The 15982-nt window shown below is 40.6% G+C and overlaps 1 protein-coding gene across 2 annotated transcripts; it reads right to left on the bottom strand.

The window, feature by feature from the left end:
* Positions 1 to 130: 130 nt before the first annotated feature.
* Positions 131 to 15507, bottom strand: LOC119738292 (mannose-1-phosphate guanyltransferase beta-A-like). 2 transcript variants are annotated; one of them, XM_038213133.1, is made up of 10 exons: positions 15377 to 15507; positions 10653 to 10813; positions 10181 to 10261; positions 8575 to 8623; positions 7628 to 7770; positions 5288 to 5443; positions 3244 to 3322; positions 1868 to 1995; positions 1264 to 1446; positions 427 to 558 (listed from the first exon to the last, which is right to left on the bottom strand). In XM_038213133.1, the coding sequence occupies exons 2-10, from the start codon at positions 10779 to 10781 to the stop codon at positions 427 to 429; spliced, it is 1080 nt and encodes a 359-aa protein (XP_038069061.1). In that variant the 5' UTR covers positions 10782 to 10813; positions 15377 to 15507. The 2 variants fall into 2 exon arrangements, with proteins under 2 accessions (XP_038069062.1, XP_038069061.1); XM_038213134.1 differs by lacking the exon at positions 15377 to 15507 and having other exon boundaries at positions 131 to 558; positions 10653 to 10781.
* Between the last annotated feature and the right edge of the window lie 475 nt (positions 15508 to 15982).

Raw genomic sequence — 15982 nt, 5'->3', positions numbered from 1 at the left:
TTTTTTACTCACCCTGTACTGGACCGAGCGATCTTGGGTCATTTTTCTTGGAACAGAATTCCCCATGCACAGGTATAGGTTGTTTGAGTCTCAGGGTAGCGGAAGTTTGCCGTTCTGTTTTTTTTGGGGGGGGGGGGGGGGGCATCCTGTATAAAGCATTGGCCTTTGTACATATGGCATGGAGTACACGCGAATAATTATACTCTTTGAGTGTGCGCACACCGGCAGCACATGTAGCCCCCGCTAAATTTTCTCTTCGTTAGCACTGAAGGAGGTACTTCTGCATATAGTCCATATGGACAGAATTTGTTTATTCAATTACAATAATTTATTAATAGATCCTAATATAAAATAAACTAAAAAGCAGCACAGCGATTTGATTTATAAAAATAACTGGGAATCATTTGTGGGAGCGTTTTCTAAACGTTACATGATAATTTGCGGTTCGGTGACGGACGTCCCGATGGATTTGTGGGGGAGGATGCGGCCACCGTTGATGTAGAGTTCATCCTTGACGATAACGTCTTCACCCAAGACACAGACATTCTCCATCCTCACCTAAAACGAAAGAGATATTAAACCCGAGTTCAAATGATATTTTGAACTGTTTTTATGCTTAATATTTTTTTTGTTTTTGTGCAATTAAACCAAGGCTTCCTGCAGAGATGGAAGACTTGAGGCGCACAACAAAAACTGGGGGGAAATAGAGAACATCTTTAACAAAAAAATGTTATCCTCTTTTCGGCTGTTGTGATATGAAGGAGTTGGGGGTGTTTCAGGGAATCACCCCCCCCCCCCCATGAAAAGACAACCATGACAAAATGGGATGGGCCTCCCCCCTGAAAAAAAGACGGGATTCAATCCAACGAAATGACAAGAAAAGGGTGGGGTTTTCTATAACCTCCCCCCCCCCCCCCCGGCACGAAAAAGGGGAGGAAAAAAACAAAACAATGAAAGAGGTTCAAACTGTATTGAATATTCCACACTAATTTAACTGTAGAAACTTCTGTAAAGGGTGCTTCAACACAACTATAACACAGATGTATCATAATTTTGTTTAACAATCAGCATCCCTCAGCATCAAATGCTGTCCAGCATGTCCAGCCCCCCTCCCAATTTGGCATGGTGAACTACAATATTTCATCAAAACAAATTTCAGGCAAATTCACAATGAAAATGTTCTCCTTTCCATAATGGTTTGGGTTATCAAACACACTGGTGCTGCCAACCAATCACAGCCCAGTATGCAAATGAGGGCCTTACCCATTGTCCCACGACGCAGGCCCATCCAATCAGGCACGAGTCTATCCACGCGTGCGACTTGATGTTGGTGCCTCGTAGGACCGTGCTGCGTTTGATGCAGACGCCGTCCTCGATCGTCACGTCGGGCCCGATGACCACGTTGGGTCCTATTCTGCAGTTAGCACCGATCTTCGCACTGGGATCCTGATTGTCAACAGAGAAAAAGAAGAAAACACAAAAACAAACTTAACTTAGAAATGCAAATAGCAGCGCAAATTTCGGAAGACTTGTTATGAACCCCCATCCAAGGATCACTCCATCCAAGTTTTATCCAACCTCTGTAGACAACGAAACATTTGGAGCATATCTGAACAATGACATCTAATGACCCCTGCATGTCCTTCGACCTCGGTAATCTGATGAAGAATTGTCTCTTCGCACCCAAGGGTCCCAAGGGTGAAAAGCATGTAAAAGTTATGCATTTTTTTTTCAAAAACTTAACCTAAACTTTAATCATATGGTCATACGGGGATACAGAATTTATGACTGGTAAGTGTCCCCCGACATTTTGTTGAGGCAACACAAAGTATGGCATGTTGGGCCCCCACAATTTTCCAGCACTTACCACGAGGACATTTCCGACTATTCCTTCACCGCTGTGTAACGTGTTTGAGTTCTTCTGTTTGAGTGAGTTCAGGTACATGCCCATGCCGGTCAAGAAGTCTTTGGGCTGACCAACGTCCATCCAAAAACCTGGTCATAAAAAAAGAAAGATTGACTTCACTTTTAAACTGAGAAGTTTGCTTAATCGTTGTTTGCCAGATCAAGATCATGGGATCATGACTCAAACCAATCGTTGTTTGCCAGAAACAAAGTGGAATAGTAAGGGTATGTGACTCATAATGAGAGGGTCAGGGGCTCGAATCCACCTGCTGGCCATATGTTGTGTCCTTGGGCAAGCTACTTTACCCCCACTTGCCTCTCTCCTTCCAGGAGTATAAATTGGTACCGGCATTAGCCGGGGAGTAACCTGTGATGGACTGGCATCCCGTCCATGGGAAATAGAAATATTCTCAGCTGTTTCATGGAAAGGAACTGGAGACAAATGCCAGCCTGAGGGGCCATATTGGCTTGTGACAGACTTAACTTTTTCAGCCTTTGCCAGATGCAAATGCCTGAGAATATTTGTATTTCCTCTGGATGGGAATGGGATGCCAGTCCATCGAAGGTTACTCCCCAGCTAATGCTGGTACCCGTTTATACTCCTGGGTAGTGAGAGGCAAGTGGGGGTGAAGTGGCTTGCCCAAGGACACAATACAGGGTGGATTAAAAAAAAAACTGAGATATTATTGCTAATTGGAACAGAAGTAGGGCACATGTGAATCAAAGGGAGATATCCTCTGTTAGGGTTGAATCTCCTCTTTAAAATGACACCCTGATCATGTCATTACATTCACGGTTGACTGAGCAGTGACCAATTTTAAGAGAGGGTCTATTCAGAGACTTGCGCCACTTTTCATGGTGAAATCTCTCTTTTTTGCCCACCTGCCTTGATTGGCAACCATAGCCTTTCACTCTGTGACAATTGACACAACAAAAACCACAATTGAAAAGTGGCGCAAGCCTCTAAATAGACCCTTTCATAAAATTGGTCACTGCTCAGTCAACCGTGAATGTAATGACATGATCAGGGTGTCATTTTAAAGAGGAGACTCAATCCTAACAGAGGATATCTCCCTTTGATTCACATGTGCCCTACTTGTGTTCCAATTAGCAAAAGTATCTCGGTTTCGGTTTTTTTTTATCCACCCTGTATATGACCAGCAGCTGGATTTGAACCCCCAACCCATTATTTGGGTTGGTATTTGAGGCTGCCCTCGAGCCAACTGGAGAAAAGGTATACGATAAATCACCCTCATATCCATTCACCTGAGCATGGACCGATGTGAAGGCTTGGTCATATTGTATCTTTCAAATCAGAATTATCAAGACAGTGCTTACCTTGTAGGTTCATTGCGTAGAGTTGGCCATCCAAAGCCATCTGTGGAAAGACTTCCCTCTCAATGGAAGTGGGTCTCAACTGCAAGACAAGTATGTGAATTACACAAATAAGTTAAAGGGAATATACAGATTTGCTTTTGCTGTAATTTTCAAAAATGGATGGATTTGGGGGGGTTCATATTTTATTGCAAATATTGTTGCACTGACTTGTTTGAAGTTTTGTGTTTGTAGATGCTGAAAAAAGCAAGAAAAACAATCATGTTCCTGACATGCCTGAAGTCTGGTTCTCTGACCCCACTTAAGATGAAATCGAGCAATTTATAGACGTGGGGGAGTTGTAAGGTCAGGGAATCAGTCTAGCTAGCCTGTACCCATTCATAGGTGTGTAATCGATTGCAAACAAAACGCGGACTAACTAAATATGGGAAATTAGGGAAGTATTTGGAAAAAAACAGTATTTGAAAAAGCCAGTATATGAAACAGCCAGTATTTTCCAACGCTGGTCGGCCAACCAGCATTGGAAATCAATACAAAAATACTACTTTTTTTGAAAATGGCAGCAAACCAGGTGCCATGATTTTATAGGATGCTTTAGACTGTCATTCACTAACAGACCAGTAAAGTATCTCGTAATGTTTGCAAATGTTGTATATTCCCTTTAGTGATTACTAGACTAAACACAGTGACAAACTAATGGATTAGTCGGAGGCCAACAGCACGGTGAACTATATCGTCTGCTACATCCCAAACCAAGGTTATTTTTTGCCCAAACCAAAGTGTGCCTCTTTCACCCACTTTAGACCAGCAAGTTGCAACCAGGGTCGTGCCTAAAAAAATCAAATCATTCCTTAACCCTCCTGCTACTTAAACAGTCACAAAGAGTCAAAATTCACTTCCACTTCCCCTGCTATACTTTTAACAAAGGCTAGTCACCAGCAGTCAGACCGGGTGAAGAGGCAAAGCAGGCAAGTTGTGGTCACAGCTGCTTTATCACTCACCCGGAGTCAAAGCATAGCTGTATCAAGTTACTTAAACAGTCCCAGGCAGTCAATCCTGCTTAATGTGGGCTTGGAATTCCTAACTGTTGAAAACAGTCACTTGTTTCGATTTTGACTGAAAGAACTACTTGTCACAGAATGTATGTTTGCAAAGGAGGTTCAATTTAACATTAAATTCCTGAAAGGCTTGACATTTTTGAATCAGTGTGCACTGACTACGTCAAAACGTCGACTGTTGCAGCCTCTGTGAATGATTCTAGAGAGTCTTGATTTCAGATGATGCCCTGGTCAATATCAAATTCATACAAGCTTGCCTCTCTGAAACCAAAATCTTTGCGACTTTGAAATGGAAGTTTAAAATGAGCATAATTTACAAATATTGAATGCTTCGAGTGGTGTAGCAAAACAAGTCTCCCGAGGTGATCCATGGACATTCTATTTTCCCGAGGCGAAGCCGAGGGAAAATAGAATGCTCCATGGATCACCGAGGGAGGCTAGTTTTATTTCACCACAAGATAAGGCATTCAATATTTGTTTTATAACACTTTACCCACAGATTCTGCTTGGTTTTAATATTTTAAATTATTTAAATCTGCACACAGTTAAAATAAACTTCAATTTCAATACAAAATCGGTGGGAAATGTATTTCTCTCTTCCAAACCACCTCTTTACGAAATGTTTTAACCAAACTCTGTGGCGCGCTCTTTTAAGAAAAATACGCACTACGCCCAACACTCAACACGTACGCAGCATGCATTTGAACACAAATACCGCGCCATGGGTATAGTACTTGTAGACGCGCACAGAAAGATAGCAAAAATAGAAAGTACCATGTGACTCGCTCTCGGCCAATCAAGACACACAATCTTTAGGTGAGGTGTTATAACACACTCTATCCAAGTGCCTATCGCCTGATCTGACTGTCACGATTTACTCCCTGGATTTCTCTTAGAAATAAAATATGACACTCATTTGCTCTTCGATGGGTCAAAGCAATTGACGCAAAGTACCTTGCTCAAGAACACAATTTCAAACTTGCACTCACCTCTATCCTGTCCAGGATTCCAGAATTGAAGATGTACATGCCAGCGTTGATCTTATTGGAGACAAACACCTGTGGCTTCTCAACAAATCTCTGGATTTCTCCCAATTCGTTGTAGACCACGACTCCATATTTGGACGGTTCTTCGACTTTTGTGACCTTGGGTGAAAATACAAAAGTATTAAGCGCTTCGGTAAAGGAATAATATTAATGGGTGATTCTTCAGAAATTTAAACTAAATTAATTTTGGGAGAAAAATTATGTGATGTAATACAAATGATTATTGTTCACTAAAAGTGTTGCTGGTATTAAAGTAAAGATGCAAATTTCTTAGCATGTTTCATAAGTTGGTCTTTCCGAGCATAAACTAGCATAAATTAAACTGCAAAATGTCACACACGTTACCGATCAAAATGTCACACACTTGACCACAGCACAATTGCCATTAACAGTAAAACTAAAGCAGAGGGTGTACATTGTTTATGCATTCCGTAAAGTTTCATAAGTTGGTCTTTCCGTGCATACACTAGCATAAATTTAATTGCAAAATGTCACACACGTGACCGATCAAAATGTCACGCACATGACCATGGAACAATTCCCATTTAGTAAAACCGAAGCAGAGGGTGTACATTGTTTATGCATTCTGTAAATCACAAAAGACTGGTCTGACTCCAAAATAAGTATGGGTGTGTGTCCATAGAACTTTGGAGAAAAGTGTGAATTTCTGATATGGGCTGGATAACATTTTTACGTCTGATGTCACTCACGTGACAAAGCTTTGATGACCCCTCCTAATATTTTGACACAATTTGTGAATGTAGAAACTACACTCCGAGGTAGGGAGTAAAAACTACTAACCTGATGAATCAGTGAAAGTAATATGTCAGACGTAGATAAAAAGGGGTAAAGCTTCAAAAATCAGACGAGCCCAATTTAACACAGTGACCAAAGAATGGTCCCAATCAAAGCAGATGTATCATTGACAATAATGGGCTGGGTTGCAAGTTGCACAACCTGTGCTCATCAACGAATGCAATTATTTTTTTCTCTTACTTAATTTTCAACTTGTATGTTTTATTCCAATGCAAAAAGCTGTTTTTAAAAATTTTTTGCAAGTCTGCAACCCTCTGGAAAAAAAAAATTATTTTAGGCACAAACAGATCCTCCTTACAAGTAGACTAGTTTCGGTCCGTACATTAACGATACTGATTGTGGGGCAGAAACCAGCCTACCCACGAGAGAACAGAATTATTGTTGGACTGCAAGTAATTCAGAATTTGTGAAGTAATAATTCAATAAATAAGTGTGTGCCCATTTGTTTTTTCAGTCGGTGTCTCATTCAAAAGAGAATAACTTTTGTATTACTAGAGCAGTAACAATTAACCCAACTATGCAAACAAATATTCTGTGCCAAGTTGTCCTTGCATTCAAAATCAATCAAGTTAAACTTTCAACCCTTTAGAATTCCCAGCCCACATAAGGCAGGATTGACTACCTTGGACTGATTAAAGGTATAGTCCATCATTTGTAATTTGTGCATTTTGTTCGTTTGAAGCAACAGAAGTGCTCAAAATCTAAAGAAGGGTGCTGAACAACTGACCTGATGAAGTTTCAGCTCAGCTTCAGCTGTATATTCCGAGAAAAACAGCATTCTAGGATCTCAACTTCAAATCAAAAGTTGCTGAATCATGTTTTGAATTGGGCCTGAATTCAGCGTCTGAGACACGTTCTCACTGAGCCGATTGCAGCTACGCGAAGTCGCGCACTGATCCGACGAATTATAGTAACCGTGTGTGCGTGTGCGTCGTGCCAATGCTTGCGCGCGCTTCACCGAATAACAAAACGAACTACTAATTTAAATTTATACAGTGCGTCTTAAGAAGCACCGTGGGAAATGCCTTCTTTCGTTGATTTCTTCTAAATGACAGCTTGCCAGAAAGAATAATTTCACAGGGAGTTTAGTCCCCTTACTATCTTTCAACCAAGTATGTTTTTCAGCAATAATTACGCCAGTTACTTTTTCGGATAGCTGCAAAGGATGGACTCTGGCTTTAAGTAACTTGATACAGATACCTTTGACTCTAGGTGAGTGATAAAACAGCTGTGACACAACTTGCCTGCTTTGTCTGTTGACCCACTTTGACTACTCAAAGTACCCGCTTGACATGTGATCTGACTGCTGGTGACTAGCCTTTGTTAAAAGTATAGCAGGGGAAGTGGAAGTGATGTTCGACTGTCTGTGACTGATTAAACAGCAGGAGGGGTTTTTTTTAGATTGAAAAGAGTATGGGAAATGCAACTCTAAGGGTACAACCTAAAATGTGAAAAATGTCGACTCACTACAATTGTTCCTTCTTTGCCGTGTTTTTTATGGAAGTCTATCATTTCTTGGAATGGAAACTCGCAGCTGATGTCGCTGTTTAAGACAAAGAACGGTTCCCCGTCCTCTTTCAGGATGTCGCGTGCTAGCGCCAGGGGACCAGCTAAAAGAAAAGGAACCAATAATATATTTCATTACATGCACAGTGTTTTACTTTGTCAACATTTAGATGTACAGAACATGACTTTTGAAAAGTTATTCTCCAGAAATGGGAAAAATACCAACAATGTGCTAGCAGTTGGGTTTTGTTTTGTACATTTTGAACCCCTAACAAAAATGTAAAAATGTGACCTGCTTAGGCTAAATGAGGAATGCCCCCCAAAACTTTGTTTTGAGTTTTCGGCGTCCGAAGTTGCCTATGTGTTGAAATCAAGTCCGAATTGATTTTGGAATTTTCAAAGTTTTGAGTAGCCAGGGTATCAAAGATTCACACAGTGTATTTTGTTATGGTGAACAAAGTACCGTATCTCAAAAAGTGAAACAAATGACGATTTATTAAGTGTGTTAGTGTGAAGTTTTAAAAAAATTGTTAGTAATTTTCTTCTGAACACCAAAAAATGACCAAAGTTCACTGTGAAATTATAAGAGAATCAATTATTGTGTATACCTTTTGCGTGTTACCATTTGAAAGCGAGTTAAATTTGGTATCGTTATTAAAGCTAAAGAGTTGTTCTTTTACATGGTGTACATAAAACTCAAAAAGTCAAGTATGGGGCTTATTCCTCATTATGTCATAGCAGGTCACACATGTCTAAGAAGTTTGTGATCTTCAAAAACAATTGAAAACTAAAGCTCAAACTTGGCTTACATATCTACCTTAGTTTCTAAAAATATGAATACAACTATTTTATCTGACATGTCTGACGTTAAAGAGCTTTCGAGTGTCGACAATACTCCCGGGTTTTACCTGTTCCTAGAGGTTCAACTTCATGTGATGTTGTAATCTTGACGCCGAGCTGTCAAGAAAATGAAAAGGAAGTGTTTTTACGAAAAATCCTCTAGCAAACAGCATTATCTATTCACCAACATCCCCCCCCCCCCACAAAAAAAAATCATAATTGAAACACAGCAGACTCCTTTTCCCCCATCCCATTAAACCCAACTCCCTAGGCCTTTTTGCTAGGATGTAGCCTCAATCCTGCAAAATTCTCCAATTGGCCTCACGGAAAAATAGCATAAAGCCTCAATCCTGCAAATTCCTCCATTATTTCTTGAATATGGTCCGTGGAGGGGTGACCACTGTCTGAATCCTGCAAAATCCTGCGACAGTGACTGTCAATATGTTGAGGCTTGGCCAGTGACATCCTGGAGCAGTACGGAGGATTTCAAGCATAATCCAAGCCTGTATTTATGCATGGCTGAGCAAAAACAACACAAGGTCCGGCCCAAGACCCTGACAAATTGCATCCTACGAAATCAGTAACGCACTTTTGCCATGTAACCTCAATCCTCCAAATTCCTCCACTTTGGCAAAGAGGATTTTGAAGGATTCAGGGCGATTAGGGTTAATCATTTAGAAATTCAATACTGTTCAAATATACACATGGAATTTTATAAATTGTTTTATTGTTCAGTTATCCAAAGGAGTGCAGAACCATCTGCTGGGAATTGTCACACATATGTACCGGTATACAAATATTGAGTGGCTCAACATGGAATGGGAAGAATATTGTCGCAAGGTAAAACCTGGACTTTTTTATTTCACGAAGCGAAGCCTAGTGAACTGGACAAGTCCAGATTTTACCGACTGATAATATTCCTCCCATTTCACAATTTAAAGCCACTCAATATTTGTTTTATACAACTGACAAATAGATCCATGTCATTTGATATATTTGAACTTTTATTTCAATAAAAACTGGAGGAAAATGTATTTCTCTCTTCCAAACCACCCCTTCACGAAATGTTTGAACCAAACACTGTAGCGCTGGCTCTTTGGAACAATACGCGCTATGCGTAACACTGAACGCACACACCAGCATGCATTTGCACACAAATACCGCGTCATGAAACAAGAATGATCCTAACTGTTCAATAGTATTTCCCATTTCCCATGGGCGGATAGTACTTTTTGAGCCGCGGCGTGAATGGGAGCAATAACGAATGTCACGTGATGTGAGTTCCTCCAATCAAATGACAAGGATCTGTATGTCGGTTAGATAATAATTTATACCGGTTTGTCACTCAAGTCAAGTCCAGACTCACTGGACAGGTCATAATTTTGAACTTGATCGTCTTATGGGGAATATTGTTACCTACATTTTGATACCCCTTTTGCTACCAAAGACTGTAAATTGTCCAAACTTGACCAAACTGCTGCGTGATAATGTTACACTGCCCGAAACGAACGGTAGGGAAAACCGATCGCATGGTGCTTGCATGCATGGGAGCTTGCGAATTGAATTACCCGCGCTTTGTTCGGGCTCTGTGCAGTCGATAGGGGCCAATCAGTTTTCATAAACGGTTGTCAATCTTGGACGATTTACACTTAATAATTTGTTTTTCTGCCTCACCCTTTTGGCTTGTTCTTTCAGCTCCTGCTCCAGAAGTTCTGCCCTGTAACTGACAGCTAGCACAATTTCCTTGACCCCAACCTAAATAATCAAGAAAAAGCAAAATGATTATTTCAGCATGGATAAAGGACGAAACATGTTATTGCAGACGCCCATTTTGTTAGTTCTGTGTATTAAATTAACAGCAAATATGAATTCACACCTCTTTTTCTTTTTTTGTTCCTTTCTTTTATTTCTCCCATTTTCTTTTCTTTTCGGGGGGGGGGGGGGGGGGGGGGGGGGGGGGGGCAAGCGCCCACCCTCCCCCCTCGCGACACCCATGTTTGCTATGGCTGGCGGGCTGGTAGCAGCCTGCTATAAGTTTGCCGCCCACCTTAACCCTCTCACCCCCCTCCCCCTCCCCTCCAATTAGTTTTCAAATCGGAAAAAAAGAAAAAAGAAACACAAACTCAATATACTCAATAATACCAACCGCTGACAGTGCTTCCACCTGGTGGAGGAGCATGGGCTTATTGCAGAACTCCACCAGTGGCTTGGGGCGACTCAGGGTCAAAGGTCGCAACCTCGTGCCATACCCTCCCACCAGAATGAGAGCCTTCATAGTGACTGGGTTTGCAATTCACATGTACACGTCTGGGGGAAAAATAACAGAAAAGGATCTTTCAAGGTGACAGTCAAACATAAATTCTTTACTTTTTACGATAAACTGTATCTGCGTCTGTGGTTGGGGAGCTACAATCCTGGCCAGAATACCATATCACAATAAAGCACATCCTTCCCTGGTCCCCAGCGCCCCCGGTCTACACCCTCCCTCTCCACATCCAATCAAGTGTACATACATGTACATTCAGACAATCCTGGGCAAAATGGTTGGGACACGTCCACACAATTAAGCCTTACATAACTCAACCCATCAAACCCCAACGGTATGCTTTGTTGGAATCTGTCAGGATGGGTACAGTACCCCTAAACTGACAGTCTTTTACATTGGGTTGGCACACCTCCAGAATCAAAGTCAGAAATATGTGTGCACAGTTTTCATATGGTGTTGGAATTTGCCAAGATGGGTATGATTTTGAGTAAATCATGCTAGGGAATTAGGGTTAATGAGCATACCCTTCCCGGGTCCCCCGGTCTATGTTGTCATCTCGCGCATGAGAACAGACCGCGCAATGAGAGACAACTTGGGGGGGGGGGGGGTGGGGGGCAGCGAGTTTTCGCCAGGTTGTAGCTCCGTGGGCATATATGGTCAGAGGTCGACACTAACAAGTGGGAAAATTGTGAACTTTTTTTTTTCTCGGAACCACACAGGAAAACTGAATAGGTGCATTACAATCATTTTAAGGTTGAATAAAGAAATAGACTGAAGCAGGGCTTGAACCTGCAACCTCCGGATTGCCATTCTGGTGCTCTACCATCTGAGCTACATGTAATGTACAAACATGTACGGTACATTTTTTTCTTGCTTACTTTGAAGTGTATACTCTGTTTTCTTATAATAACTTACACGTACACATATATGAAAGATCCATGTAAACAAAAACAGTGTATTTGAAAAGCAGTCATATTTTACTTACAAGCATCCTTTCTGAATTAAAGATTTTTCATCGGGGGGGGGGGGGGTGTACAAATTATAAATTTCACTAATAATAATATAACTTTTCAAACCCATTGTCCTCATATTTTTTGGAAAATCGTTGTCTTCAAAAACTGTGTTTGTACCAATCTGACTTTTGAATCATGCATATTTACACTATAAGCTAACAGAAACATTTGGAAAATTTAGGGAAACATACAGCCTTCATATCACAACTTGACATAAATATAATGATACAGAAATTTGTGATCAGTAGGTCCTATGACACAGCTAAAGCGCATTCAGTTTATTTGCATACAAAACAGGTGTAATGTAGTAGATTATAAGTGATTATTACAAGTCTAATTATAGATATTGAATATTTATACTTCCAAAGTAAATTTGGCACATATTTATGACCTTAATATGTGTGACCTTTAAAATAAAGCAATTATACATGTGTGGAATTTTCAAGCTTTTCAGGCTGGTACCTTTAAGCATGGTACTGGTAAAACTTGATCATACATGTAGTACCCTTCCATGTCAATTCCTGGTAGTTATCAGAAGAAATTGGAGATTTTAACCTCCAGTTATCCTGTTTTTTTTTAGCTGAATATTTGATTATATATGTGATATCACCAGAAGTTCCCATTCAGCTCATGGTCATACGAGTGAGGTGCTACATGCAATGCCCTCCGGCCTCCACAATGATTGCGTATACCTTTTTTAGCTACAGTCAGCTGAAATAGTTTTTAAAAATGACAGGGGAACTCACCGAAGCCAAAAAACCCCAAACTTCTCCTTCCGCTAACATGGCATTTGAAAATAGGGTAGAACCTGTACATGTACCGGTAGGTAGGGTATTTTTTTTTTTTTGCCAATTTTTTTTGTGTACGATCACATGGAGGCGTCTGCGTGTAATCAAGGGTAAAAGGTAAAAATTGATGGTTTTGGGTGTTCTTTCCTCATTTTTCCCATAAAAAATTGGGTAGGGGCTGTCAGAATAGGGTAGGGAAACCGGAAGACTATTTTTTGTTTTGCCTGATCAATCAAATGGGCAGGTTATTCACGAACCAAGGAGAATGCTGTACATAGCGAGTAAACTTGCAGAACAATCAGAAACCACAGCAAATGGGGGAATGTTCCAGCTTGTGTCACAAAAAATGGCAGGATAAATTTTATAAAGGTTGGTTTCGAATATCGGGATTCTAAAAGCACAACCAAATAGTGGAATTCAGACCGAATTTTAAAAACAATCCTTAATCCAACCACTAATTCCAAGATTCTGTCAAATCTGACTTGCTCTGTGTTCACAAACGTGTACTATGCACCAGAGTTGTGTAAACCTACATGTACTATTATTAGTTACTGCACAATGTACTGGGCCTTGATGAACTTTGACCTTTGAGTTTTGACAGGATGTTTACTCATTGTGATTTGCACTGTGGATTTGCATAGAATGAAAGGCTGTCACTGGGACATTCTAAGCTGAGATCCTTTAGCAAAACAATCCACCCTTAAAGTCATCAGAAGGATTTCAAGTCCCTGAAAAGAAACTTATTGACAAAAAAACTTTCCACATGTACACATGCTGGAATAATGTGAAAGTTTTGGAAAACAGCATCAAGGGTTAAAAACAGCTCCAGAGAGTGTTCTACTTCTTGAGCTTTGATTTTAACAACACATAGGCCTACATAAATTGCTGGAATTTTTGAAAGTATTTTATTTTTTATGGAGGTTGGAAAATCAGGGGTGTGAGTGACCACTGATAAAAATAGCTGGAAACAGCTGAAAAAGGTGTAAAAAAGCTGACCTTACTATACTTTTGTACACAGCAATTGAGGAAAAAAAGCTGAAATCCAAAACAAAAAAAAGCTGAAATCAGCTTTAAAGCTAAGATTTCACAGCCCTGAAAATTCAAGTGCTACAAAATTTGTGTTTAGGTTGTCTGTCTAAAGACTACTACTTTACTGTGTGTAGGCCTACATGTTCTAGATATAAAGACTCATTACAATTTTTGCTAGGGCTGTGCATCGGAACCAGGTACCCCAGTACACGAATACCTGACCGTTAACCCTAACCCCTTGGGTATATTTACTAGACAGTATCCTGAATCTGCCAAAATCCATCAATTTTGCCATGCAAAAAAAAATTGGTGGCCAGTGAGTCCACCAGTTAGCCGGGAGTAAATCTGTTGAGATCCTGAATCCATCATAGTCTCCCAACTGCTCAATATGGAGGTATCCTGAATCAATCAAAATGCTGCGGTACCGCTAGGCTTCCTGAATCCATCAAAATCCCCCAACGTTTTCAATATGGAGGTATCCTGAATCCGCCGAAATCCCCTGAAACAGGCGTGTGGATTTTGATGGATTCAGGTACGTTAGGGTTGTCAGGAACCGGCTCTCGATTATGGGGTTGACTACTCGTAACCAACTTTACAAATTACTTAGTTACTTCTCAGACAATGAAGAAGAAATGTTTTGAAGTCATTTGTGGGGAATTTTCAAAATGAAACCAGGCCACATAGGAAAACAAAACAAATTTCACATTCCTGACGCTCGCGAAAGCTGCAGTGTACACCCGTCAAGTTATATAGCTCACTTTACACACTTGTAATAATAATAATAATAAACCGTTCTTATAAAGCGCATTTTACACGGGGTCCCAATGTGCTGAACAATTAACAGAGAAAACACAAACATATATAATTTGCAGTGAACAGATATTTAGCCGGAGACGGCAAACCTTTTAAACGTTAGCTTGCTGGATATGCACTGAACATGCGCAGTTACTGTTTTTTGTACTTAAACAGATGTCTATTTTTCGTGAAATTTCCAGATTTGTTTTCACACGTTTGCGTATCAAAATTTCAACATGAAATTTCACGAAAATTAGACATCTGAAAAAAGGCAGCACTTTCTGATTAGCCTATAAAGAGGGTCAGTATGCTTCTAAAGCAAAAATAAACTACAAACCAAGCCTAAATGTGAAAATCAAAATTTGACAAAGTTCGACATGTTTTTGTACATGGTGGAAGCGTGGCCTTTATTTACGGAGGTAGTCCAGTAAATTGGCCACATTTATGGGCTAATTACTTCCTAATGCTAACAAATTGGAAATATTTCTCATATTTGCAATGCAAGACCTTCAAGTTCATTGAGATGATATATGAAGAAAAAAGTGGCGTCAGGTTGCAACATTTTTTTCCGAAAATCGGACTCATTTTTGAGCCAGTGTCAACTCGTACCCGAGTCAACTCGTACCCGAGTCAACTCGTACCCGAGTCAACTCGTACCCGAGTCAACTCGTACCCGAGTCAACTCGTACCCGAGTCAACTCGTACCCGAGTCAACTCGTACCCGAGTCAACTCGTACCCGAGTCAACTCGTACCCGAGTCAACTCGTACCCGAGTCAACTCGTACCCGAGTCAACTCGTACCCGAGTCAACTCGTACCTGAGTCAACTAGTTAATTCTACACCCGCAACGCTAACGTAACTTCGTAAATAGTGGTGCACCCCACTGGTCATGCTGGTGCATGTCGACTAACATTGTGACAAGTTAATTTTACTCTTCTGCTAGTAATCCTCCTGTTAAATTTTCCAAGATTTTACTCACCAAGTAGCACACAAACACTAGCTTTTTAGCACGGGTACAGTGATGAGAAGTGGGGATGTCCACGTCTACATTTGTTTGCACTTCTCTGCGCGTACGTACTGAAAGCATGCAACTAGGCCTGTACGTACGTAGTGTACCGTACGTACCTATGCATTACGCATGATGCAAGTCTCAGCTGCTGAACGTCCTTTGACCTTTGTATTTAAAGAACATACGGTACCACGTGGTTTCTGAAACTTTTGCAAGTAAAACTCGTCTACAAACAAACTATTTCATCTTTGGGAAGATTCCCATATCTGGCCATCACAAATTTTTCATTTCAGTGACCTATCACTTTATCAGACATCAGGAAGTGATAATATGCCCTTAAAAAGTCAAATTTAGCCGGGAATATGAAGTATTTACCGAGAAAACACTTAGAAATGTTCAGACCAGATTAGCTGGAGTTACCCAGCCCTGAGTTTTATCATTGGGTTGTCTATTAGGGCTGGAGCGCATTTTTCTCGTAACTTGTAGTATTTGCAAAAAAAATTTGGAAAATGTTCAATTTTGTCCCCGTTACACACTAATTGCAACTGCAACTCACCCCAAACTTGCCTGGAATAA

Source organism: Patiria miniata, unplaced genomic scaffold (genome assembly GCF_015706575.1).
Source record: "Patiria miniata isolate m_02_andy unplaced genomic scaffold, ASM1570657v1 HiC_scaffold_3, whole genome shotgun sequence".
Classification (NCBI taxonomy): Eukaryota; Metazoa; Echinodermata; class Asteroidea; order Valvatida; family Asterinidae; genus Patiria; species Patiria miniata.
Note: the sequence above shows the minus strand (reverse complement) of the source record. Positions and strands in the feature narration are given on the sequence as shown.

Excerpts from the sequence above, each read along its gene's own strand:
- LOC119738292 (XM_038213133.1), bottom strand. The coding sequence starts at position 10,781 with ATGAAGGCTCTCATTCTGGTGGGAGGGTATGGCACGAGGTTGCGACCT. Across the intron at positions 7,771-8,574 it reads AGTTGAACCTCTAGGAACAG|CTGGTCCCCTGGCGCTAGCA; the intron begins GTAAAACCCGGG and ends CTTTTCTTTTAG. Across the intron at positions 559-1,263 it reads CCTGCGTCGTGGGACAATGG|GTGAGGATGGAGAATGTCTG; the intron begins GTAAGGCCCTCA and ends CTTTCGTTTTAG.